The 27,573-nt window shown below is 43.3% G+C and overlaps 1 protein-coding gene across 3 annotated transcripts in view; it reads left to right on the top strand.

Annotated features, from left to right (window-relative positions):
- Positions 1-27,573, top strand: part of LOC135391477 (transmembrane protein 94-like) — a 587,105-nt gene that overhangs the window by 30,269 nt on the left and 529,263 nt on the right. For all 3 annotated transcript variants that reach the window (XM_064621740.1, XM_064621741.1, XM_064621742.1), the window contains 9 exons: positions 4,871-5,022; positions 5,078-5,183; positions 8,189-8,377; positions 10,680-10,850; positions 11,017-11,221; positions 11,291-11,499; positions 14,538-14,657; positions 15,568-15,663; positions 21,575-21,673. In XM_064621740.1, coding sequence (XP_064477810.1) covers positions 4,871-5,022; positions 5,078-5,183; positions 8,189-8,377; positions 10,680-10,850; positions 11,017-11,221; positions 11,291-11,499; positions 14,538-14,657; positions 15,568-15,663; positions 21,575-21,673 — 1,347 coding nt within the window. The remainder of the gene's footprint in view (positions 1-4,870; positions 5,023-5,077; positions 5,184-8,188; positions 8,378-10,679; positions 10,851-11,016; positions 11,222-11,290; positions 11,500-14,537; positions 14,658-15,567; positions 15,664-21,574; positions 21,674-27,573) is intronic.

Genomic DNA, 27,573 nt, shown 5'->3' with positions numbered 1-27,573 from the left:
TCAGCATTTTATTCAGTCCCACACACACGCATATGCAATGCGAGGAGCAGTGCCTTCATCATCTTCTTCGGTTTCATATCAATCAAGGTGGCATATGACATTTTTCTTCCTTGAAGAAAACCTAAACTTAATAGGGTTGATTGTCCGAGCATATGAAACGCCCTGCAATATCAGATGTTTCATGGTGCATACAGTGTTCAAAGAATAAAACAAAGTGAATTTCTGGACACAGGTGAGGTGGGGTGAAGTTGATTGACAGTTGTACAGTCAAGCTCCTTTGTACTAAAATTCAGAAGACTAAAAAAAAAAGAAAGAGAAAAATGTTGTAAAAGTAATTTTATTACACAGGACTTGCAATGATTTCACTCTGTACAAGCTTCCATAAATGTGAACATGATGGAAGCTGCAATACCACCAAAGAAATACAATAGGATGCATCTGCGTCCTGCTTCCGTCGCATTATCCCATAGATCCTGTTACCTGTAATGAGATTGTAATCCTTTTGTGAGAAACCAACTGAGGATGTCTCTACAGTGCACAAGCTTAACATCTGCAGCATATTTCAGTGTGTATAAACACATCATTTGTACTTGTAGCGAGGCTTCTGACAAGCCTATGTTACCAGAGAATACATACATATCAGCAGCAATACTATTACTGAAAGTGAGATATATTACTTTTTTCTTTTGTGACAAATGGATCGTAGTGAAATTTATAATGACATATCTGTAGAAAGCTCTAACAGCTGAACCACATGGCACGGAAAACTAACCGAATTCTGCCCGAACCGAAATCGGGACTATACTTTTTCCTGCTCATCATTGCATGCTACCGAAATGGTGTAATGATGTTGTATGTATCAATTCTGTCATAGCCAAGTTACTGTAGCTCAGGCAGGGAGGTGTAAGAATCACCCTCTTTATTAGTTGACACAGTTTATTTAGTTGACACAGTGTTTTATACTAGAGATGGAACGAATCCAGAATTTCCTGAATCCTAATCCACGCATCTTGAATCTCGAATCTTTCGAATCCTTTCCTTAAAAACAAAAAGAATAAGAGAGTTTAGAAAGTCAGAAAAAAAAAACACTTCTACTGAACAGTGTTTTTGAAGCAGAATTTGATATCTTGGTTTAATGAAAAACAATTTAAATAATAGTTCAGTTTCATGAAAAAAACATACCCATATACTATTTCCTAAGTGTAATTTATTTGACATGTTGTTCGTTGACTGCAAGAGATACATAAACTCTCGAGTGTGAATTCCTTCCATAAAACTAAGAAACAATCAAAAGCAAAACTGTGTTACTTTTAAACTTGTAATGTCAGAGCTTTATGCTGTGGTTTTGGTAGGCCCTGGCGCTCGCCAGCCAATCAATCAGGCTTTCGGCAGACTACGTAGGCACAAATTTAATAAGGAAACAAACAACCGTTGTTGGCGGATTCGAAAGATTCGATTCGCTGTTTTGGGCTCTGGGATTCAGATTGCCGAGTCTTGAATCGCTGCCTAAGATTCGTGGATTTGGGTGGCCCATCCCTATGTTATACAGATGCTGATGTTGATGTTACTGTGGATACTACATTTTCCCCCCTCGTTAATACGTACAAAATTGCATTTGAAATGCTCCTCTCAGATAGTAGGGGTGTGCGAATATTCGAGTCTCGAATTCGATTCGCGAATCGAATATCCATTATTCGATCTTTCGAATATTCGACTATTCCACGAATATGAACGACACAACTCGAAAGCCTGCTTTACGAAATTGCCCTTGCTGCAGGACCAACACAGGCGGGACAGTGTTTAGTTTAAGATAACGTTATCCAAAGTTAGTTTTGTAGACATCGCCTGTGAAAGGGGTGGCGCCACTCCCACATGCAGTTTACTGGTGCCGACGAGGAACTTCGATTTGATGTCTGTGAGGTTGCCTTTAAAAAGTTAGGGCTCTTGAATAATGACTACAACCCACGAACAAGAAGGGTGTCCTAAAGATGTCCTTTACGTCTAAAATTTCAGTAGTCGAACTTCCTAGGGCGAGTGCAAAGAAACTACAGGGTGTTCATGGCAAAGCTGAGGCAGGATGCCAACTCGTTTGTTTCACAAATGGCCTGTGGTTGTCTGAAACAATTACAGCCCCATCCGTATAACATGCTACTGCCTGACATAAAATTTTGAAATGAAGGGAATCACTCCAGTAAGCATGGGCTCACCTGAAAAGCAGGAAGCAGTCTCATGTAAAATTAAAGAGTAGGGGCTTTTAGCAGAAGAATTGCATGTCTCTCTTGTGACAGTTAATGCCAGAAAAATTACACTAAAGCCATGGGCTACAAAATGGAAACTTTTAGTGCGAAAGTCGCATATTGTAAATTTTGCACGAATATTCGATATTCGATTCGGTATTCTGAATTTTTTCCTCCATTCGATTCGATATTAGATTTGACTTAAAATATTCGGATTCGCACACCCCCAGTTAATCATTTGCCACATGCTAAACTACATTCACACCTATACTGAGCACTCTCGAAACACTCAGCTACTAAACGTTATGGTGAAACGTTACACATTAATGATCACTTATAGCATCAATATCACTAAAGTACAAAATCAAAGGCCATGGTAATCCTTAAATCTTACACGTTCATGTCTCAAATGTGCACTCCGTCTCAGCGGTGGCTGTAGTGATGGTAACGTTCCTGTTTGAACGACACGTTGATCTTGCTCTGGAGTGTATCTGTCGCACGTACGTATTCTGATCTGTCTGACCCGTAGTCTTCTTCCTTTCCCTCAGCGCTGAAGACATTCTTGCACATGATGTTCTTAGTTGAGCAGACGTAGAGTTCAGCAGATCCCTGGTGTTCCATCTCATGTAGGGCTTGTGTGAAGACAGTGATGTTAAATCTCATGTAACTAGTGAAAACAGAGACTGATTCTATATCTTGCCATCTTTGGGAAGGTATGATCCATACCCTCTCTTCTCTATCACCTTTAGCAGTTTCGTGAACCCGCATCGTCTTTTTGGTACATGATGTGGCAATTTAGCGCTTACGTATTGTCCAGGCTCAAAGTTCCTCACCTTGGCCCCTCTTTTCTTGTCTGTGTAAGCTTTCTGGTATTGCTGTTTCTCAGACGCAGTACACCTTGCTTCCTTGGCAACGTTGGGTGAACACCTTGGCAGCATCATTCCTACAGCATGAATGCCCGTCCGTATATTTTGTCCATGCAGCGAGACTGATGGTGCTACTCCTGTTGTTCCTTGTAGTGTAGAACGATCTGCCCACAAGTATCCTAATGCTGCTGTTTTTATCTATGCCCGTTGCAGCAATGCTATCTGAATCACTTTGTTAAATGTTCCATTTAGCCGTTCCACAAGACCATTTCCTTTGGGATAGTACACTGTTGAAAACTTCTGTCCTATTCCACGTTGAGACAAAAACTGTTCAAACTCAGCAGACCGGAATTGTGGTCCATTGTCCAAAACAATTCACATGGATAACCCTCACAGCTAAAAACACTTTCTAGTAACGATATTACTGTTTTGTAGTGGCAGTGTTCGCAAAACGCACCTCAGGCCATCTGGTGAAGAAAGTCAATAAGAGTAACTGCAAAATGTCATGAAGCTGGCTCACTGTCTATGGGTCCCACAACGTCCATCCCAATCTTTTCCTAGCGTGCTTTCGGTAATGGCCCTTGGCATAATGAAGCTCGCGCAGCCTTTGCCAATTTGTCGACAGATTGACAAATTTCACAAGAGCGAACAATTGCTTCCACTTGAGCGTCTATAAGTGGCCACCAGTAAGCGTCCCACAGCCATTAAACCCGGGGCCTTACACATGTCCGAGAAATAAAGGCTCGTCTACATCAAATACACATTTTTTGTTCAACTTCCCCCGGACAACCTTGGAGGGTATAGTGCTTCACGAATTCACTGATTTGTGTTGCCAGTGTCCCTGTAGGTGTTTCGGCAGTCTGAACTCATACATATATGAAAGCCATGCACAATCTATGTCCCAATGAATAGCCGCACATGAAACTCCACCCAGTGATGCATTCTAGCACTCAACCACTTATAGCTGTTTGCTTACAACCTTAACTGAGTTCATTTTAGAAAGAAAAACAATGCAGAAAGCCAGTGACACATGAAGATGAATAGCGTTGACTATATGGAGCACCATGTCCTAAGTTTATTTCCTTCGCTAATTTTTCTGCATTACCTTGAACACAACCATCTCTATAATACTGTATAATGTATTATAGAGATGGTCGTGACCTTGAAAACAGGCGTAGCTCCCCATCGTTTTTTCTTTGCTAGAACAGGCAGCACACAATTGTGCAGACTTCCCCTATGGAGGAAGGACAGGGTGATATTGCATGGCCCATTGTTCACCATTCTGCATGTGTATGCTACGAATTTAGCAGTGCAGACAGGAAAGTTATGCTGTTGTAAAGGAATTAGTTATAAATGTTCAAAATATGCATAGCCCTATGAGAGCCCAACCATGAAAAAGTTTGATAAAAAGGGTGTTTGTTCCAGTGGTGTTTGGTTCTAGTGCATGTTGTTGCCTTCCTACAAGGAAAACTGGCACTGGAGCTATACCATCAATAAAGCAGCATTTTTTCGTCAAGTTATGCCTTATGTAGGGGCTGCAGTACACACTACAGCACATGGAAATTTTAGCTAATTAAGGAACTGTGGGCATACTTCTTGCAGACCTGCTGTGGTATTTATCTACAGTGTTCCTCTTTTCCAGTGCATAAGAAGCTACATGAATCATGCAATTGTGTTACAGTTAGAAAACTAACTTTGTATTGAAAAGGGGAGAGAGCTGTATGGAATGCTTCCTAGTATAAGCAGCCTATTGGTGCCATTCCTCAGGATGCAGAGACAGAGCTGGTTCTGGAGGAAGGCGATACATACATCCCAGAAACAACACACTCTTCCACAACTTTTGCGAAGGCTCGGTTGAGACGGCCGGTGGAGCCCAGGGACTTCTTAATGCTCGAAGCACCCTTTCTCAAGTATATGAGGTAGTCATTGATGTTGTGTCTTTTGATGGAATTTTCACCTTTGTCTATCCTTCAGGCTGTGTTTACACAATGCCCTCGAACGTCCAGTGACTGTGTTTGACAAGGAGCACCGTCTAGTACACAGCCACTACTTGGAGAAGCGGGCCATTCCACCATTACTGGTATGCTGTTGGAGGACATTCTAATAGAAAATACATAGAGCCTGAAGTTTTCGGGAAATATTTTTTTCTAAATTCAGGGGGTAGAAATCTGGTAAATAAACATGTGTTCTAAATTCATGCAGATTCGGATAGAAAAACTTGCAGTATGCTTAATTCGGGGAGAAATCTGACTCAGTTAATCAAACTAACTGTACTGGTTTGGTACAAATGGTGATGAAAATAGACCAGATGCCAGGGGACATGTTACTTCATAGAACAAAGAAAACACACTGGCTTGCATAACAATCACAAAACAAACAAAGGTGTGAATATTTTGACGCCTATACGGGCATCATGATCGGCACGGGGGAATGAAGCACAATCTAAAATGGGAATCCTTTTAAACCTTTGTAACAAATTGGTAAGGTCCCCCTGTGACTGTTACATGCATTTATGTCACCATGAATATGTAGTGCCCACAGTTTTCGGGTTTTATTTTTTGTGAAAATCGGGGGGGGGGGGGGGGGGGGGTAAATATCAGGTTGAAAATCAGGACCTGCAAAACAGGGTAAAATCGGGTGATATACTGAGAAGTGATGTATTTTCGGGTGAAAAAAAAAAAGATACTTTTATATGTTGAAATTAATTAATTAATAATTGGGGGTTTACGTCGCGAGACAACTGAGATCATGAGCGACGCCACAGTGGTCGGTCTGTGGAGTGTTGAAATTAAGTGAAAGAATATTTATTAAAAGACTGGTAGATAATTCACTGTATAACCACTAAGGCTTGCACTGGCCCCTGTTTATAAAACGAATAAGTTCCATGTTCAGTAAAGCATCATCCATCGATGAGCGTTGAGAGCATGCTCGCGCTCGCGTTGGTATGCCTCGGATATTGTTGGCTGTTGCTGCATCCTCTTTACTACTCCGCATACTTTGCTGATACAAGATACTCCCTACAAGATTTGAAAGTTGGCTTCACCTAACACTTCCGTGTATTGCGGGCAAACCCACTTCAAGGAACGCCAAGCGTTGCTTAACTCTTTTTTCTTCGCTGTTTAGCGTGATTTTTCCTGATTCCTTTGCTATTTTTGGTAACAGCACAAGAAAGGGTCTCGTCCACGTCCACGGAATGCACTAACAGTACAAAAATCCAACACTGAAGTTTTCAACTTACTTATTGACACAAGCTTTCATGATGCAGACTACATTTCTTCGGGCGTGAAAAACACAGGGCATTTTTGGTACGAAACCAGGGTATTACTTTGGTTGGCGTTGCCATTCTGCAAGGCGGAATCACCTCATTCACCTTATTCACCTCATTATTGAAACGGATTTTGAGGGACAAGGGCCCCATTAATCTAACTTATCACTAAACTTACCAAGTTGATGATGTTTTAGGTCAGTTTAGTGAAGTTATAGGTTAGATTAATAGGGCCATGGCCGCTTCGATAATGAAGTTGGGAGTGCGAGGCAAGCTGCCACAGCCGCACTAATCTAACCTAATATATCACTAAACAAAGTGTATGATGTCAAAGGTTCAAGATGGCTTTCTCATAACACAAATAATGAATCGAAAAGTTCCTCTAATTTTCTACAACCGTACACTTAAAGCAACACTAAGCGTTCGTTGAAGTGGGCTTGACCGCGATACACGGAAGTGTTAGGTGAAGCCAACTTTCAAATGGTGACGCCTACCAAAGGAACATTTTTCACGCTAGAAATCGGGCCTGCATGCAAGCGTCCACAAATCCAAACCCGGCGTGTTTTGTTTACTTCACCAGCAAGACGCGGCACGGTCGGGCGTAACTCGGGAGCGGTCGCGCGATTGCCGTAGTTTGCGCGTGTGCGGATCAAGTCCTTGGTTTGCACTTTCGCAGGCCCGGTTTACGGGTTTTATCGGGTTAAACCCGAATTATTTTGATGTAAATCGGGGTGTAAAAACGGGCTTTATTGGGTTTTACCCGAAAACTGAGGGCCCTATGAATATGCCATGATTCGAGGAATTTTCTCACCCCCCCCATCTGTGTTCAAAAGCCAAGGTTGTTACATTGTTAATGAAAGAGTGACCGGTTTTAACACGTGATCAACCAGTTCAGTGTGGTGGTTGCTAGTAGCTGGTTTTGTTATCTGAAATCTGTTATGATTTTGTTATCTAATCTGCTTCAATGAAACCTTCAACAAAACCTTCAGAGCTTCTACTCGAAAATAGCAAGACAGTGAAATGAATCAGAAAAGAGAACAATATCCTTCTGAATGATGGTTAGTTTAGACTTCTGAGCTTGTCATGCGATGAAGTTATGTTTTTACAGAGCGCATTGGAAAATGTCTGACATGACAACAGCTAGTGCAGTCTGACTACCATATTGTAAGATGATCAGCTCGTGTGTTGCAGGATAGTATTGATTTGAAAGGAATGAGAGGAATTTCTACAAGCGCGTGCTGTTGTTTCGCTTAATGTTCGATGTTGAATTTGTCAGCTATTTAAGTGAAAGCTACAGATGCTGCTGTGAAAGGTCAAGTGACCATGGGATATGTGAAAAAAAAGTTTATTTTTTCAAGTGTTTTTAACGATGAAAACGGGAAGATGCCAAAATTAATGAATACGTTAGGGAGCAAAAGGTTAGTTTAGCGGATAACACATGTTTGCCCGCACTACCTGCGCATGCCACTGCGGGTACAGCTTGGGACAAAAGTTTACGGAACACGGCACTGGCGTATATCTTCATCGGAGCGGGCCCCTGCTGGCTTTCAGGAAGAGACCGAATAAGAAACGGGTGACTGGCTGTGCTTTCCATCTCTCAGTATGTGTGTCCGTTCTTGACTGCTGCTAGGGTGTCGCTCCAATGGAGAAATGCGACAACCCGGTGTTCCGTAAACTTTTGTCCCAAGCTGTACACCCGCATTTTACCCACAACCTGCAGTGACACTGAATTGCTATAGGCAAATCGGAAAACTATGGTGATATCCACGGTTAAATTCGGATATACCATGCTTACCTCTAGAGATCACTTTTTTTTCCAGATACTAGTCCTGGTACTCAAGCTGGTTGAGTGGCGGTACCTGGGTTGCAGTGCAACAGGTATCATCCTGCAGCCTGCCCTTGCTGTGTTACCACTCTTGCCCTTAGCATTGCCACTGATGTGGCTGACCCTGAGTGCTCTGGGCACAGCAAGGCTTCTACTCCAAGTCCGCTTTTCCAAGGCGCTTCCGGTAACGTTGCATTCTACTGTTTCTTGGTAATGAGTGTAATGTTAATGTAGTGTGTTAATGTAATGTGTTTTTTTTCTTGGGGAAGGGGGATGCCGTTCATACAGTGGGGAGGTCACACATATTGAATTAAACTTGATGCTGTTTAATATGGCATCATTCTATGCAGCATTTATGTACTAATGAATACAGTCTACAAATCGTTACCATTGTGTTGCCTTCACTTCATCAAATTTAGCATTAATACTCATAAAGTCATAATTAAAGAAATGTCTGATTGAGCTGTTAAAGCGCGTTCCCAAGCACGCGATTTGCGAGAGCGTCAGCGATAGCGCCAATTCTATCTCGCCTCGGCTTCTCGTTGGATGATCCCCATGTGAGCGAAAGTGATGGCGACAACCAAGCCATGAGCATGCGAGAAAGCCGCTGTCGCTACTGCATGCGCGGAACAGACTTTCACGCCATCGCTTCTTTTCTCTCGCGTAGGAATCTTCCAGTAGTCTCGTGTTTCTTGCAGCTCTATGACCTAAAAAAGGGGCATTTCAAGAAGCATCCATTGTTATAAAGCAAGAACTTTGTGTACGGACTCTCAACGGGCAATAAATGAGAGGGAAAAGTAGGGTTGGAGGACAATAGATGTGCAGGCTTCACGAATATCATATCTGGATACTGCAGCTGTTAACGTTTTCTACATCTGTGTTTCCCTGTGTCCTATAAATATGTTTCAGTGTGTGTTCAGACTCGAGAGCAGGCTGGTATCTTTTTGTTCCGCTTGAGAGATATCCGCAGTGCTAACGTCACAGAGCAGTGTCTTCAGTTCCTTCTTCTCCAAGGAGCGCATATTTTGTAGTTTCCCATGCCTGTTTTTGTCTCCGCTATTTCGCGATGGATGCCAAAGCAACTATGAAGGCAGACAGATTGAAGTAGAGGCAGAAGAAAGTGGAAAGAAAAGAACACTTAATTTCTCATAAAAGATCGCCCGTGTATATGGGACCGATACATCAAGGAGCACAGTAGTATCGCACGAGAGGTTAACATGACACGTATGTACTTCTACTTACTGTGCTTCTACTTTTAAAGTAACAGGTATGTGATGACATGAGGTGTTTGTTTGACACGTGATGTATCCTACTGGTCAGAACTCGGAACTTATACAATAAATGTAAAAACATATGTAGTATGGGACTAGCATCACTGTAGCGTCCTTGGGAATGGTTCGCGTGAGAAAACACGTGGCAGCAGTAACAGTATTGAGATTTTTAAGCCTGCGACTGTGCCCGAAGCTTTTCGCCTCTCGTGGATGCTCTTGCAAATTGTGTGCAGGGGAACACACCTGTAGGATACTTTTCAGTAAAGCTAGGTCTGGATCAACTCTACTGTGTAGGCTACAGGGCATTGGGCACAGTAAATTCTGCATCCTGTATGAATATTAGCCTTTCCTGCTTGATGCTGTAGTGGCTTCAAAGCACTTTTGCTCCTTATGCATCATTTTATGCTAGACTTTTATTACTGCTGCATTAGTTTGGTAATAGTTAGGTGTGGTAATAAGTTTGTGCCGTGTGACACATAATTCAGACTTCCAGTTTCGAGTGCTTAATCAAGAGCTGACATCACATAAAGTTGTAAGTAATAGGACAATGTTCCGTTCATGCTTATTCCAAATGGTGTAGATGGTTCCTGGCTTTGCAGGGTTTGATACAACAACATTTGAAAGAAGAAATGTGCCCTTGAGATTGACTATAAGTGCAGTGGCTGCACGATACGGCTATAAACTATCTATATCTAGCGTGTTTACTCATGCAGTGTGGTGATGTGGAATTAAACCCAGGCCCTATGACCGAAGTGCAGGAACTGTCATGTACGCTTGACGTGCTAGAAAATTTTAGCGGAAACGTAGATACACTTATGACTGACATGAAGTCCTTGCGGTTGTATTCTTGTCTGTGGTGCAAGTATTCTTTGTTGTGTGCTGCAGAACGAATGTGGCTTTATTTTACTGTTATCCCTAATAAAATACTCACTTTTTTAAAATAGGCATTTGGTGCATTGCTTTCGTACCAAGAACAATGAAAAACATTGCATATATTGAGGATTTTTTACTGCATATTTTGAAGACTTTCAGTGCATAGTTCCAGGCTTATTTTGGTAGTTTTTAGTGCATATTTATCCGTGCTCTAATGATAAATGACCCCTCTTGTAATACGTGTGTCTGTAACACATTGATCTTCACATGTGTAAATTTGTTGCATGTAAACTTGACACATATAATCTTCTGTCTTGATAACTCCAACTCTTCTTCTTTCAGTGTAATAAAGAAGACCCTTTTGAAGAAATGGATGAGTTCCTGAGCAGTGGGATGCCTGAACAGCGTCTGGCTTGGGGGCAGCTACGAAAATTGGCGGCAGCATTGCTGTGGGGCCAAGAGGCACATCTGTGGCGCAGTTCTAGTCTACTCCAAGTTCTTGGGAGTGTTACAGTAAGCTACTATCCTGTTGTGTCACAAAATCATTTTGGCTAAAAACTAAGCTTGTGGCTTTAGATGTCTCATCAGAATGCCACCTGACACCAAATTGAACAGAACTGAGTGCTAATCTTTTCTCGTGATACCTGTGCTGCATCACTCATGCCTTATCTATTTGCAGACTCTTTGTTGTGTGGATAAAAAGGGCATTCTATCCTGGCCCAATCCAACACCAGAAAAAGTGTTCTTTTTGAAACCTCCAAGCAGCACTTCTATCCACCATGACGATGAAGACAATCCTGTACAGGACCTCACCTTTGATCATGCAGTTCAGGAGAGTGGTGATGCTTTCCTCTCTTGCAAACATGTGGATGTTTTTGGGGAAGGTAGGCAACTACAATTGGAAGCCTGCTTGAGTCTCAAACTCATCCTTCCGTTTACACCTTGATATACAGAGGGAACTGACTCTGCCATCGAAATGTGCACAGCCGAGGATGAAGGCAGACAAGCACCACGCTCATCGGGTGATGATCCTCCGGACCATATGTATCATCCTGGAAGTAGAGTAGAAGTGCTTGATTTGACCCAGAGCATGCAGTCAGCGTTCGGTGTGCAGTTTGATGACCCACGCTGGAAGGACTACATTGCTAATCTGAAGCCCCTGGTGAGCAGCACAATTCTTCTTGTGTTAGACTGTACAGATGTAGGTTTCTCTAGTATAATGTAACGCCTTTATTGTTCCGGGAATTTAAGTATTGCGAATTTCGCGAATTGAAGAATTCACCAATTATAAGGGCATACTAAAGCAAGAACTGACACTTGAAAAACAATTATACAATCGGAAACTTTGTTCTCACATTTGATTGCTAGTAAGCATTTGAGCTGCTTTACCTCACAAACATGTGCAATGCCACTTTAGTGGGTGGTTTTCAAGTGGTGGTGCTACATATGCTGGGACTTCCAGTCCGAAATATTAGTTTCGCTCAATTCGAGCAAAGTAAAAGTTTATAAACCCTGGCTTAAACAACAATCAAGATGAGTTTGCCAGGGAAGACCTGCCTGCCAAACGAGTAAGTTACTTTAACAAATACTTCACATACACTTTCCTTTTGGCAAAGTTTAAATTTCATGACGCTTAGTTGATGTTTCGGTTCCGTTTGGCGTATGCTTTGAAATCGCGATCTTTTGCTGCGCAAAATGTTCCATTACAACGCATTCAAGTTGACGTTTCAGAGGTAACAAGCAGTATTTTAGATATGGTACAACAAAATGTGCAGGCCGTAATTTACGTAGCAATCTGCTGCACCCTGTGGATCATATGCATGTAGTTGTTTCCTTTTAGTTTAGACAAACTTGTGACTTCAGTGAAATTATTTTCATATTGTGAGTTCATAATGTTATCACAGCCATGCACAATTCATCATGGTAAGTACACATGCACAGCATTTGGTGACAAGTGCCTCACCCCTTAGTTCAATTTTGTCTTACATCACGATGACATTTTTTCAAAAGGCGCGAGTACGCGATATATTTTATGTAGGCCTGTGCGAATATTCGAAATTTTCGAATATCGAGTCGAATAACTGTATATTCGTTTCGATTCGAAATCGCATAGCGATATTCGTATACTTTTTTTAATAATGCACGTTGACGGCTGTGCACGCGTAATCAGTTTGCCTTTGTAACATCAATTGAAAAACGCACGTCAATCCTTTGATTTACGTACAAAATTTTTTGGGAGAAATCGCTGAAAGGAACAACTGCCAAAGCTGTTTTCCGAGATGGTCACATCGCCATCGCGAGAACTGCTGCACACGCGCCGCGTCTGGCAACAAGCGCACGCGTCTGTTCCCTAACTGCTGAAAGTTGCCTTTGCGTCTGTGCCCGGTCAGCCCGCATGCTGTAACTCGTAAGTGTGATTGGTGGTTTCTTGCTGACTTGAATGGCAACTGCTCGTGCTACTGATGAATCGGATGGGGCTCGAAGGAGCCTCATTTGGAAGTTTGTTCGTGCGGCGTAATGGAGAGTCAAAGTGCTCAACGTGCGGCGCCTTCTTAAAGACGCCGTCAGCAACAACAACTCCGCTTCTGAACCATTTAAGACAACATCCTGCTGAGTTTGAATGCTCTGAAGGTTTGAAGTCGCAAACGGCAACTGTTTATCCCGCAGTGAAGAAGCTGCACGCGCAAGACGACATTGCGTCATTCAGTGGTTTCAAACCGAAACTAGCACAGAGTTCCTCGCGGGGCTGTTTGATAACAGAGAAGGTTGCCTCGTTCATTGTAAAAGGCATGCACTCTATACTATTGTTGAAGAACAGGCGTTCAGGAGTCTTTTGAACTGCGTTGTTCCCGAATACGTTGTGCCAGCATGTACGACTTTCTCAAGATCCATCGTGCCAGAAATGTTTGAGAAAGCTAAAGAGCGCGTGGAGTGTGAACTGCGTTCGATCTTTGAAGAATCAGAAGTTATCCCTCTTCTGCACTGTGTACTCGAAAAAGAACTGTCATGTGGAGACAATGAAAGTGCCACCTTTCGAAAGAACTTCTACTATCTTTAAACTGTCCTTTTATCAACTATCCTTAAAAACAAGATTCCCAGTTACAAGAAAACTCCTCTTTGTGTTCTAGCTACTGTACTTGACCCGAGGTTTAACGACATCTGTTTCTTAACTGTAACAGAAAAGAGCTACATCAAGACACTGACATGCACAACTGTTGAGAGAGATTTTTGTGACCCTTTGGAACCTGCAAGATTTCCTGCTCGTCAAGAGAATGTAGAAGGCACGGAGAAGTCGGCTGTGTGGGACATCTTTGAACAACTGACAACGCAAAAAAGTGCGTACCTTCAAGAGGCACCAATAAATGACCAGCTGTGTCAGTGCTTGGTGTCACCCCTTCTCCCTCGACAAGAAAATCCTTTATCATGGTGGGGTACAACCGGCAAACAGAAATACCCCCTTCTTGCAGGTGCAGCCCGAATGTACCTCTCCATATCAGCAACGCAGGTTGACAGCGAACGACTTTTCTCTACCTGCAGCACCACTGTCACAAACCGTCGTTGTGACCTCTTGCCTGAACATGTTGAACAGTTGGTTTTTCTCCACGGTGACAAGGTCTGACTGACAGAATTCGGGCAGCTTGAACTGTAGTAACAGTTGTATTTGTATTTTCTGAATTAAAGTATGTCGTCTGTTGGTTCCCCTACGTTATTTGTCGGGTATTCGATTCAATTCGATATTTATTCGTATTCGATTCGATGCCCTTTACTATTCGATTCGAACTGAAACATCGCTATTCGCACAGGCCTAATTTTATGTCCTTTTTCCGCAGAATTAGTGCAGTTAAGCGCTGAACATCCCCTCATTTTTACGTTAAAACACACTGACGTTTTGAGAGTCCAGCAGAACTTCGGACCGGAAGCATAAATTCACGTGACTTTGTATCTTCCCTTACGTCATTGTGGCAGGAAGTAAGGGCAGTCTAAGGCATAATACGAAGTGAAGCAGTAAGCTGCGAGCTCTGTTGTGTAGATTTCAGAAAATTTAGTGGCCATGAATATCTGCTCTGCGCCTGAATAGCAAAAGGTTTTGTAATACGTGCTTTCAATAACAAACAATGGTAATTACCTTGACATGCACAATAGTATCAGTAGCTCTTCTCCTTGATGACTAAGACACTTGTTTGACTTGTTGAAGTGCAGGGGCTGAGCATCCTTCTCAACACATGTAATCCAGCAACACAGGAGAAGTACACACACTTCTGTGACCATATTGCCTGTGAGAGTTTACACAATGAATCGGCCGTGCCCGTCGTCAACAAAGGTACGCTCCCTCTGGTCAGCCTGCTATAGCCTGAAAGATACATTTGTGTCTCCCCTCAGGCTTGGATATCCTAGCTTTCTTACGTTAAAAGCATTAAAACTGGACAGGACAAAACACGAGCTACACACACCAAGCGCCAATTTGTCCTGTCCAATTTTAGCGCTGAGTGAGTTGAATGTTGCACTAACACGTCCAAAAAGCGGTCCTAAACTAGCTTTCCCTCCTGGCACCTTGGCAGTGGTCAGTAAGGTGGAAACCTTACCATAACTACTTACTGTGACTTATCTATTTTCTATTTTAGTTGCTGAACTGACATGTTCCTCTTCCCATTCACACACTGTATGACGCATAACTTTTATGTTAGAAGAATGGGCAATCTTTGCTCTTCATATGGTCTAATGCATCAGATATGAAATTATCGTGTTATCGAATGCAAACTAGGTGGTGTAGCAAAGTGAGGACTGATGGTGCATATTGGAATAGGTTTTACCCTGAAAGAGATGGCAAGAGGAAGGTGTCCAAAAGTGTTGCCATGCCACTGCCTGCACTTTCCTCCAAGTCTTGATTCACACATAGGTTATGTCCTTTTTGTTTCATTCTGGTGTGTGTTGGAATTTTAGAAGCCGTCACAACCAGATATTGGTTGTGAGCAAGTAATGAACTCATACTCAGGCACATTAGACATCCGTCAGCATGAAAGGCAGTTTTCTGTCATTTTCTTTCACTCACTTATTTTGCTTCGAAATGCACATGCATTAAACATAATGAAGAAAATTGCAAGAAAGGATATGCGCAAAATTATGCAGTTTGACAGAGAAGGGACCCCAAGTGCCATTCAATCTGGCTATCCCACTGTGTAGGCTGTCAGGGTCATGCCCTAAGCCTAATTTTGGATATCTTCGTTTCAACAGATGCTTGTGTGACCTGGCTGTTCAAATAGGCTTCACTGAGAAGGCAGTCGAAGGGTACCAGTTTCTGCAGCACATTGCGCTGTTTAGGCATGTGGTGAGTGGCACAGGAAGGATGAGTGCGGTCCTCACCTGTATCTTGACTGAGACCTAAATGATACGGTACTTTTTAATATTTTAAAAGCACCTTGGTGGCACAAAGTTCCAAGATGGTAGTGATGTGAAGAATGCATGATTTGTTGTGCACTTGTCCAAAATACTATTTTTTGCGTGGTATTCTGGGGCACGTCTAAGGTGCAGACGGCATTAGGTTGTCAACATTGGTACAACAGGACCTTGTTTTGGACTGCCGTCCTGTCATTTCTTTAAGTTAAAGGGTCTATGAAATTATTTTCATGAATTCCGAGTACTCTGTCGGAAACAGTTCTCATGACTCATCGGCTTTTAACCGTATTCAGTGCACCGGGGTGCAGTTACCACGCAAAAATAACCGGGCGTGGCCGCCGGACACATCCCTTTGAAACAGGCTTATGTCATCAACGGGCTCAGTCCTCTCAGTCAGTCGTGGACGACCGCGGAGCACACACCCCGCGGGACCACATGAGTGCATGGCTTCAGTTTGGACAACACTGCCATCGTATATCCGCCATCAAGATCAGTAAAAATAAGGCGAAATGCAAATTGTAAGCGATGGAGGAAGAGATTATGTGATGCACACAGCGTCTATGAATTGTTCCGTACACAGCAGTTCCCAAAAGGCCACCGACGGAGACATTTTCTGACGAAGAAAAAGCTCACAGAGGAAAATAGGCTCCGGTAACCATGCTGACAATCAGTGGCTACATTACACTTCTGGTAGGATTCTGTGTTAACGATTAAATACAGTCTTAGAGCCAGGTCAAATTAAAACATACTTCATGGCGAAGTTTGCAAACTTGCTTGCAAATTTTGCAACCAGGAATATCGAGGCCCTCCCAAATAATCATACCCTATCAATAGGAACCACGTGCTGCGAGCCTTGCCTGCAGTATTACAAAATAGTACTTACTATTCTAGTTGAATAAAAAAATGCCTTACTTATTTAATGCAGACGTGGGCACACCAAGCGCGCTTTGAAAGTGCTCTACAGTTCTAGTCCAATCTTCTATCTGGATAGTAATCTCCTGGTAGGTCACAACAGGAGCTCTGGGACATTTTCCTAAACTAATTCTAAACATAAAGCTTTCAAAACTTGGTCAAGACCAGGCAGAAGGGGGCCACCTGTCGAATATAGCAGACAACAAAGCCATGTGTGTGACGTCATAACCTTAGCTTACCCTGCTTAGGAGCAGAGTAGAGAAGAGTTGTTACCATGGTTAACCCTGGCTGCTCAGAGTAACTCAGAGTTGCAAGAGTTAAATAAGAAAATGCACCTTTGTGCAGCTCAGGACATGGAGAGTGATTGAAATGAGAACTGTAAAATCGAGTTTTACTTACTACATGTTATTAGAGGTATGCAAATATTGAAATTTTCTAATATGAATCGAATACAATACCCGACCGATTTTTCGGACATGCTCGAATATTTGGACGCGTTCGAGGAATGGCAACAGACTCCATAGAGTCAATGCAGTGATGGAACTGCTGCGCCATTTGCGCCAAAGTGCGCCATTTGGGATTGCCTGCGCAGCCCCGCGCCGAAAAAGCAATTTTCCCTAATTCTGCGCCACAGCTGCGCCGAACAAAGATGCCCCGGTTCGAATGCATGAAACAAAAACCGCGAGCGATGCTCCCGCGCCCTCTCTATTCTCGTCATGCCTCTGAACAACGAAGCCGAATCACGCCAAGTCGACGCCAAGTCACAGGCCCCAAGAAAAAACGCAACAATAAGTGAGAAGTATACTCGCTCCGAATACTGGTGTCGTCGATTCTTGTACAAAGGAATGTACAGGACTACCGATATTCCCCCAGTAGCTCACTATACAGGGTGTTCAAAATTAAGCTTTCACTATCACTTTATAAATAGGCGAACAAAAGAAAACTGGTGCTACTTTTTCTGTTGCTTGAGTAAGAAACAGGTGCTACATAATTAGCAGCACCTGTTTCTTACACAAGTAGCGTAAAGTTATCATCCGGTTTCCTGTCATCGCTGTGTTTGCGTAGCGCTCGTGAAAGCTTAATTTTGAACACCCTGTATAGTCACTGTTTTCGCTGTTTGTTCGTTCCTCTTTTTCCCGTTCTCCGGAGTGTGTCGCCACCCCTAACGTGGAATCGTGCAATATGTTTTCTATGTTAACTTAATACAAGAATTGTACGTTGTTGTACTTCAAAGAGAAGTTGTCAACAATAAAGCGCACTGTTAGTGCATCAAGTGTGTGCGTACTGGACGAAAGGTGGTGGTGGTGCAAATTTACCGAGCATTGGACACGTCACGTGCCTGCGATAGAATATGGGCTCGTTTGCATGGGAGTTGTTTTTAAACGACTGCGTTTTAACTAATTGTGGATAGGCATAACTGATGACGCTGATTCCGGAGTTGGCGGCGCCTGTACTATGGATCACTCCAGGCTTTCCGCTACTGCGTAACATCGCGCGCTGTCGCAGGGTGTAGGCGCGTAAGGACAGCGCGAGCAATTGAGCATTCAGGACTTGAACCGTACATGCCGATACTTGTTCCCAGATGTCCTGAACCCCAATATTCACTAGAAAGTGGAGAGTATGTATTGCAAACACGATGTACTGCGCGGGACGCAGTGGAATACATACGGCGGAGGTGCGCCATTCTGTGAAATTCTGCGCCAAATGCGTTTTTTTGTGTGCGCCAGAGCCAGCGCCCGCAGGCTTGGAGGCAGTTCCATCACTGTTAATGTATAACAATATCCAAAATTTTGGACGCCGTACAACTCTGTCGCTCGGACACGGTTTACTCGGCACACCCCAAGTGTGCTGAGCAGTCGCCAGCTCACCACGTGTGCATGATGCAATGCGAAGGACAAGGAAACCAAATATAAAATTTGAGGCAAGAAAATAGGCAATGACTGTTCATTTTCCAATACTCTGAGTGAAGGAGTCCTGTCGTGATGCCAAGCACGTGCTGTCCACCCGTGAAGTAAAGCGAGGTTCACCTAAAGCACGCAGGCATTAGGTGAAGCTGACTTGAAAAATGGTGACGCCTAATGTTGCCAGAAGTTGTCCCGATATGTTCCCTCTACGTGTCTGGGATATCGACGACTTGCCTTCTCACAGCGCATCAGTCAAACTCTGAACTAATGAAGGTGACTGCGGCGCTTTCGCCCGTATACAATATCGCTTTGGGAAGTAGCAGCTGTGGAATGTAGATCTAGATGGAAGCTGATGTTATCTAGCAGAGATGGAAGACAGCCCGTTAAGAAAGCATCGACAACCTTCTCCGGCCTTCTAGTACTTAATAAAGTTGACTTTTGAAGCGAAATACGTTTTTTCGGACTGCTCGATTATTCTGACTTTTGCACGAGCGATTGTCTCTGAGTTAGTGTGCTACACATTCGCGCCGCGATACACCATGTCGCATGGAAGAAGGTGTTACGCTCCTGGCTGTACGAACATGTCCGGCGCTAACCCGGAAGTGACATTCCATGACATGATCACAGACTCTGTGTCTGGCAGATGCCCGTCCTCCCTTCAGTCACCAAAGGGTGCTCTCTGATTGGACTTGGCCGTGTGACGTTTTCTCAGATTTCTAGAGACGGAATTCCGGCATACTCTCAACATGTGGTGTCCGCTCTCGGAGTGCATTGCATCAAATTGCATTGCATCAGAAACTATTCCACTAATTTGTGTCAGATTTTTGGTGTTATTGTCGGTGATGAACAGGGAGTAAAACACCACTATTGTTTCGGAATCGACCCGGACAGATGCAACAGTCCCTTTAACTGACATAAAACGTGCTGTTAATCCACTGCTCCGTATTCCAGCCACTCATTTTCCACCAACAATATAGCAGGTTTCTGCTGCTTTGCAACAAATAACCAGGGGTGGGCAGTAATACTCATATTTCGTATTATAATACAATACTTTGATTTTGAGGTATTATAATACAAAATAGTAGTACTTTACGTGTATTACACGAGGTAACACATTGATACAAAAATCGAGGGTTCTCAAGTAGGAAAAAGCGGAAACATACACAATTTGCGTAAGTTCTTATTGAGACCATCATATGCCAGTTACTTATTTTTTTTTGGGGGGGAGGTTACATGTCCACATGTTTTCCAAAGGGAAAATCGTGTACTGTATGTCCTGTTCAGTCTTAGACGAGGCAGTCAAATGAAAATTCTTCTCTGATCTGATGACATAGTGCTGACCAATTTCGAGCAACAGTTTGACTTCTGCCTTTCACTGTGCCAGTCCCGATTTCATTCAGTCTGGGCAACTAAAAAATTGGCCTTTCCAATTGTGTGATCGTCTGTGGTGCAATTGTCTGCAAGAGTTACTTTACTGGACGCACCGATTCAGACGACGAAAGGCCTTGTAAATGTGATTAGTATCAGGGTGTCGAACTGCAAAAAATACGGGTTCGGTTCGGGTTCATGTTGCTTGAATTTCATTCTGGTTGAGTTCTGGTTTGGCCACACCAAAAATCTAACCGGTAGGTGAACGGTTCGCAGCCCCGATCCGGTTCAACGCTTCCAATTTGTATACCTGCCAACTCTCGGACCGGTTTGTACGGTTTATACGGTGAGACTGAGAAGCAAATCTCCTGGGAAATGCAGTTTCCCCCTCTATATCTCAAACGCCTGCTTTTTCTCTGGGCACACAGCAGGCAAGTCGACTGCAGTTGTCGATGAAATAGGAAATCGTGCACAAGAGCTCACGATATGCGTGCTGAACTGACCACAGCGATGTACAAATGTGAGTGATGGTGTTATGCAAGCTACTTTTTTAATCACCCGTTAACTAACTTGTTGAACAACTATTATGTTTAAGCTCTCCTGGGAAGACCAGATGGGCTTTCGAATTTCAGACACATTACTAAGGCAGTGCTGAACAAGTAGTGTTGAATGTGAGGGCAGTTCAGCATCGCAAAGAGAACAGAGACATAGTTATGTGTCCTAGCCTTGTCACAACTTGACACCTAGATAATTTCTTGGAGAGGGCAAGGTCGGTTGCTGCAAAACTTGTGCCCGATGAGCCTGCTGGGGGGAAGTGTGCTCATGTTACATATGCAAATAAAAGCTACCCACCATCGGCTTTCTCCTACCCCCCCCCCCCCCCTTCTTTTACGCGAACCGAGCGGCAATTTCTCGAAAACACGTTTTTAACGATACTCTCATATAACAATCGGATTTTGCGTTCCCGTCAATATCGTTATAAACTGACTCGACTGTACTTCAATTTTCTGTATTATAATACAGATACAAATACTTTCGGAGTGGCGTGATTTGAACCACGTATCTCTTGATCACGTGCCTTGACTAGTTCTAATTGGTCAAGGCACTCGACTGGTACTTAAGAGATGTGTGGTTCAAATCCTGCTGCTCTCTCACGTTTTCGACGACTGCCATATTTCGACTGCTCAGATTTCTTTCCAGTGTGATGACCTGGGCCCGCTTGCATGAACATTGAGGCTATTCCTCAGTGCTGCCATCGGTAGCCTTGTCAGTGCTAAAAGAAAGAAGCATCGAGGACAGTATGGTGTGCAGAAAGCACTACGAAGCTGCCGAGGGCAGCACTGAGGCGTAGCCTCAACATTCGTGCAAGTGGGCTCAGACATTTCACTCTCGTTTTCTGCCTGTCTTACACATCTCACATTTGCTGACTCGTGTTTTATGTCAGACCATTCATGTTTGCTGTAGCTGGGACACAAATTTCAATAAATGAGGACAGAACAGTATTATGTTGAAGTGCATGTGCAACACATCATATCGTTGAACAAAGAGGCATGATGATGAGTGATACATCATATTATTCTAATCATATATCAGACATCCCAATGTGAAATGTGCTCTTGCCAGTTCCCTATCATTTTCAATAACACATGCTCTTTACAGCAACCAGAGGTGATTCAGAAAGGACGCTTGGCACGGTCTCTCAATTTCCCAAGACTCAAAATGCCTTTCCCAAATGCTTGCTGTGCCATTGTGAAGGAGGTCAGTATTTCCACCATCAATAGTGTTTACCCTGCTGTATCGTATTCCACTGGTTTCTTGCAATGTCTCAATGTTGGTGGTTTCGAATTGAAGCTCCATACGAGTATTTTTGAACTGTTCAAAATGGTATGCACATTAGTTGCATCCAAAGTCATAATTTGATATGCAATTTGATTTTATATCTTACATTTACCTAAGCCACAATGTATTCTGAAGCATGTAAGGTTTACCAAATCTTGTTCTATTTGTAGCCGCAGCTTAACTGTTCATGGTACTGAGTTTAACCTGCTAGCTTCACCAGTTAAAACAAGCAAATTAGGCCTTCTCGCCACTGTTAGTGCCTATGACCAATGTGGCCTGAACAAAGGATAGGTATACTTTACCTCCTCAGTCATATTTTTGATATCTACAATTTGGAATTTGGTTCTTCTTATATACAGGGTGTTTCACCTAACGTGTTATAAATTCTTGCTTTAAAAAATCTACTCGTCCGAAAAAGATGGGATCAACGGTATTCATCTTCGGAGAACTTCTGCCACAACTTAGGGCTACTTGAATTCGCTTTCTTACGTGGCAAGTTGAATTTTCTGAGTTCAGCTTGCAACTTTGCCAAGTTAAGGTAACGTTTGCCAGAAATGCCCGTGAAAGGTATTGCCATTTAACAAAATACCCAAGCCCATTAAAGAACACATTCCCTATTGCGTTAGGACAAGCTGCACTTATTGAGCATTTGGTCTACTGTGTTATCACCTCCGAAGAAGCTCCTGAAACTGAACAAGTCTGGATGCTGTTTCCGATGTGGCAAGAAATACCATGTAGCCAAGATGTGCTGACGGCATCCAGATTATCTTGTGAGCCATGCAGGGGAAAGCACCCCACTACATTATGCTGTAAGGCTCTTGCATCTGCGTCAGCCAGGACCTTCCAGCAAGTGAGGAAACACCTAACGAGAACAATTGCATGGCTTCTGGACCTACACCATCTCCACCTTCTTTCCATATCAATGTGGCGACAGTTCACAATAACGCTCTGGTGGTGTTGCAGACAGCAAGAGAACAGGCAAAAGAAGTTCCTCAAGCTTCTCAAAAGTTTCTGCGCATATTACTTGGTGGCAGTAGCCAATGAACGTTTGTTCGGTGAGATGTAGCCACAAAAGTCAGATGCCCTTCAGTAGGCTATGAGGATCTCGCCATATTCGCTTTCGGACATAAAGCGAACACGAAAGTTCCTAAAGACAGGTTTGAGGGCGACTTTCTTCCCATTGTTCTAACTACGAGATTGAAGCTTTCAAATTTGATTAACCATGTTCAGGGAAACTTCTTAAGCCAGCGGACAGTTCAGTGCAGCAACTGTTCATTTATTGAATGCCTGTCGTGGATGGCCCTACTAAGAACTTTGACATTTCTCACATATACAATACTTGTCAGCGCAGATTATTACTGGGACATAGTCACTGGACAGATCAAGAAGACATCTGACATCTTTGCCTTCGCTGAGACGGGTGTTTAGGTGGACACACTCAGAACTCTGTCCTTCAAAAAGGTTGCAAGAATTCTGGGGTCTTGAGTACATACTTGGGGATAACTGACTCTTCAGCACCAGGTACTTCAGCAGTTCTGTAGAACTATATGCATGCAAGGACTGCGATATGCTGTGCATCTTCCCTGGAAATCTGGCTCATTTAACCTCAGGAACAATCGAAATCTGGCAATGAACCGGCTCGAAAAACTTACACTTGACAAACTTGTTCGAGGTCTTCAGAATGAACATGCTGAGATAGTGTCTGCAGGCGAATCAGACGCACTGTTGTATTATATGTAGGGCCTGACTTTTTAGGGTTAAACCCGTATCCGCCCGATATTTACCCCCCGAACGAAATCTGTAAAATTCGGGTTTAACCAGAATCTACCCGAAAACATCCGGGTCGCGTGGCATACTGATAAGCGTGCATTAAAATAAAGTTTGATAACATTGCTAAACATTAGTTCCATGTTAAGGCAAATTTTTATTAAACAAAAAAAAATCACCCGAATACACCCGAATTCCTGACGACAGAATATGCCGTAACGGGATTTAACCCGAATACACCCGAATTTTTCAATGAAAAATATCACCCGATATTTACCCCCGAATTTGGCCAAAAATAAAACCCGGAAAAGTCAGGCCCTAATTATATGCCTCATCACACCATAATACGTCACAAAAGGGAAACCACAAGCTCCGCATCGTCTTTGACATTTGATCGAAGGAACCTGAGTATCAGTTGTTACACAAACTCTTAGTACCTGGTCTAATCTGAACCCTGACATTCTGAAACTTCCTACTACCTTTGGTACCTGGAAGATAGCATTAACAGCCAACACTGGGAAGACATTTCTGCAAATGCTCATCCACCCTCCGGACAGAGATTTCTCCAGTTCCTGCGGTATGAGTCCACACGTGTAGTCATCGGCGACCTACCTCCGATACTGACAAGGTGCATGACGCGAGTACCCTTGGTGCCACATCAAGCCCATTCCTTCTGGGTGAGACTATAAAGTATCGTCTACAGACTCAAGAATCTCTCTACCTGAAACAGTCCACCTGCTATCCTGTCAGTTCTACGTGGATGACCTTGTGACAGGTGCGGACACAATAGAAGATGCGATTACTCGCTACCAGAAGACACTACTCCCTGTCAACGCCGCTAATATGAGTGTGAGAAAATTAATATCTCATGTGCTCAAGATGCAAGAACAGTTTCTTCGTGAAAGCGTTGCCAGCTCTGAAAGCACTCCACTTCCCACAAAGGGTGTTCTTTTGATGTAGGTTGGTCGAGGGAAAATAACACCATTACATGTTCACTTTCTTCGCTACTTGAACTTCTGAAGAGTGCGGAGAACAGTCAAACGTAGTGTGCTCCAAGGAGTGTCACAAGCATATGACCCATTTTGCATCCTCTCACCCTTCTTTGTGTCGGCGAAGAGCCTTTTCTCGCAACTATGGGTTGACAGTTAGGATGGACAAATTGTTGTGGACAGAGCATGGTTCTGAGTGGAAGTCCTTTTCTACTGGGTTAAGGTGGTACAGCAGGCAACCTTTGGATCAATTGTCGATCACAACCCAGGGCTCCCAAACTTCATAGTCCAATGTGACGAAGATGGCATACTTTGTCTTGAGACACGTCTTCAATTCAGTAACATTTTAGAGGAAACAAAGTATCCTATTATTCCTCCCAGCAAGCATCGGTTCATGTAGCTGCTCGAACATTCACATCTCATAGCGTCATGTTGGAGTTTGAGATATGCTTCTCTGCTTTGTGAGTGTTATTGGGTTATCAGAGGACGGCAAACTGTGAAACGCGTGATCTATTTCTGTGTCACATGGTTTCCTGGTCTCCTGTGGCACTTTGCTTACAGTAGTAAGTGTTGCGCTCAAAAGACTGTGCCTCTCCCTTGAGACCGGGTTGATCCTATCGACCCCTTTGGAGTGTCTGGCATCGACTTGGCAGGCCCTTGCGCTATCATGATACAACCAACACGGATTGTATAAAGGAGTTGCCTCAGGACAGAAGCCGCCAATATTTCGAACAGACTGTTGTTCTTCTGGGCCCAGAAGAAGAAGCGTCTCTGTTCGAAATATCGGCGGCTTCTGTCCTGAGCAACTCCCTTCCTACATCTCTACCGGTTCGCTGGATTTCTACACATCTACGGATTGTATAAGTCATGCATAGTCTTATTCACGCGTGCAGTAACATGGGTTAGACATACAGGGATGTAATTGCTGCGCCGAACTGCGCCAGGGGGCCAACCCTGCGGCATCCTGCTACATTTTCGTAAAATATCAGGAATCTGCACCAAACATCTCCTTGTGCTCCAGCTGAGCCCTCTCGTCGTTTAGCGCATGTCTAGTAGCGTGCAGCGCAAATCATTGCAGGACAGTAACCGCGCCTCCTACTCATACAGTTTCGCTTCTGTTCTGCACGCAATATCCTGCTGTTAGGAAACCCTTTCCTGACATGCGTTGTTTGAAGCGTGAAACTGCGTATAAGTTTGTCGTCTGTCTGTTGCGGCCAGGCAGTAGCAAAGGGACAGATTTCCCCACAGGAAGGATTAGGAATATGACAGGATGGAAGACGCAGGTCCAATCACAAACGCTGTTTCTTTCCCTTTTTAAACCATTGCCGTGTTTCCCTGCTGTGTTGCTATAACTTATCGCCAGGGATGGGGGGTATTTAAATACATTGTATTTAAAATATAAATACGTGTATTTAAAATCCATATTTAAATACACGTAAGAAAAATTTATTGATATTATATTTAAATACCGTTTTAGGCGTATTTATATTTAAAATACACTGAAATACACATATCTCATCCTCCCGAATTTGTGAGCTTCTCGAGTTCCACATTGTTACCTCCAGCGATGAAGGGTATCTCGGTTAGAGGCTACAGGTCACTCATCCCATGTTCGAGGATTTCCGGCCTTCTAGAACGTGCGAACGAGGCCATCGCCACCCCCATTGCTTCAGTCTTGGAAGCAAGGAGAGAAATGAGAACACCAATTTGGGAAAAATATGATTTGTGACCCTCTTGCGTCACTTAACAAAGCCTGGTGTCTAAAGGGAACCCTTGAAACGCAACCGTTAGCGGCAATTCTACTCAGTCATTCACTGGGAACTCCGGACAATGGCTGCAGCGCACCTGACAGTTTTTGATGGGGAGTTTTTCACTGTCGTCGCTGAAGATGGATCGTCGATGAACATAAGTAGAGGAGGCAAGCAAGCTGGTGTATACGATTGAACGGAAACGTCTCCTTGAGTCCGAGGAGCAGCGGGGTGGGGACTGGACAGGACAGACAGGGGACAAGAACCGACAATGATGACTCAAAACCAACAAATTAACACTATACTATTCAACATAGAGAAAGTGGAAGAAGAGATAACGAGTTCATTAGCTGGTTTTGAATTGTCGTCTGTTCTTGTCCAGTGTCCGTCCTGTCGAGCACCCCTCTTGCTGCTCCTGAGACTCAAGGAGACGTTTCCGTTCAATGGAAAGTCGGTCCATGCAAGATGCTGAAATCATCACACTGCATCACGGAAAAATAAAGAAATACGTGGGCATTGTGTGTAGCAGACATGCATTCACAGGTGGCTCCATTTATACACTAATTTAAAAGAATAATGTGCCTGGACGGCTCAAAGTATTTACGGAAGTAGTTACAGCATTTAAATACTGTCTTAATGTATTTACATTTTGTATTTAATTACCTTCATAAAGTATTTATTGGCAGTATTTAAATACATGAAAACATGTAGTATTTTTAGGGCCCTCAGTTTTCAGGTTTTATTTTTTGTGAAAATCTGGGGGTAAATATCGGGTTGAAAATCAGGACCTGCCAAACAGGGTAATATCGGGTGATATACTGAGAAGTGATGTATTTTCGGGTGAAAAAAAAATTGTGTTGAAATTAATTAATAATTGGGGGTTTACATCGCGAGACAACTGAGATCATGAGCGACGCCACAGCGGTCGGTCTGTGGACTGGAGTGTTGAAATTAAATGAAATAATATTTATTAAGAAACTGGTTGATAATTCACTGTATAACCACTAAGGCTTGCACTGGCCCTTGTTTATAGAAAGAAAAAGTTGCATGTTCAGTAAAGCATCATCCATCGATGAGATTGAGAGCATGCTCGCGCTCGCGTTGGTATGCCTCGTATATCGTTGGCTGTTGCTGCATCCTCTTTACTACTCCGCGTACTTTGCTGATACAAGATACTCCTACAAGATTTGAAAGTTGGCTTCACCTAACACTTCCGTGTATTGCGGGCAAACCCACTTCAAGGAACGCCGAGCGTTGCTTAACTCTTTTTTCTTCGCTGTTTAGCGTGATCTTTCCTGATTCCTTTGCTATTTTT

The sequence above is a fragment of the Ornithodoros turicata genome, chromosome 4 (assembly GCF_037126465.1).
Source record: "Ornithodoros turicata isolate Travis chromosome 4, ASM3712646v1, whole genome shotgun sequence".
NCBI lineage: Eukaryota > Metazoa > Arthropoda > Arachnida > Ixodida > Argasidae > Ornithodoros > Ornithodoros turicata.
This window is presented reverse-complemented; position numbering and strand designations above follow the sequence as displayed.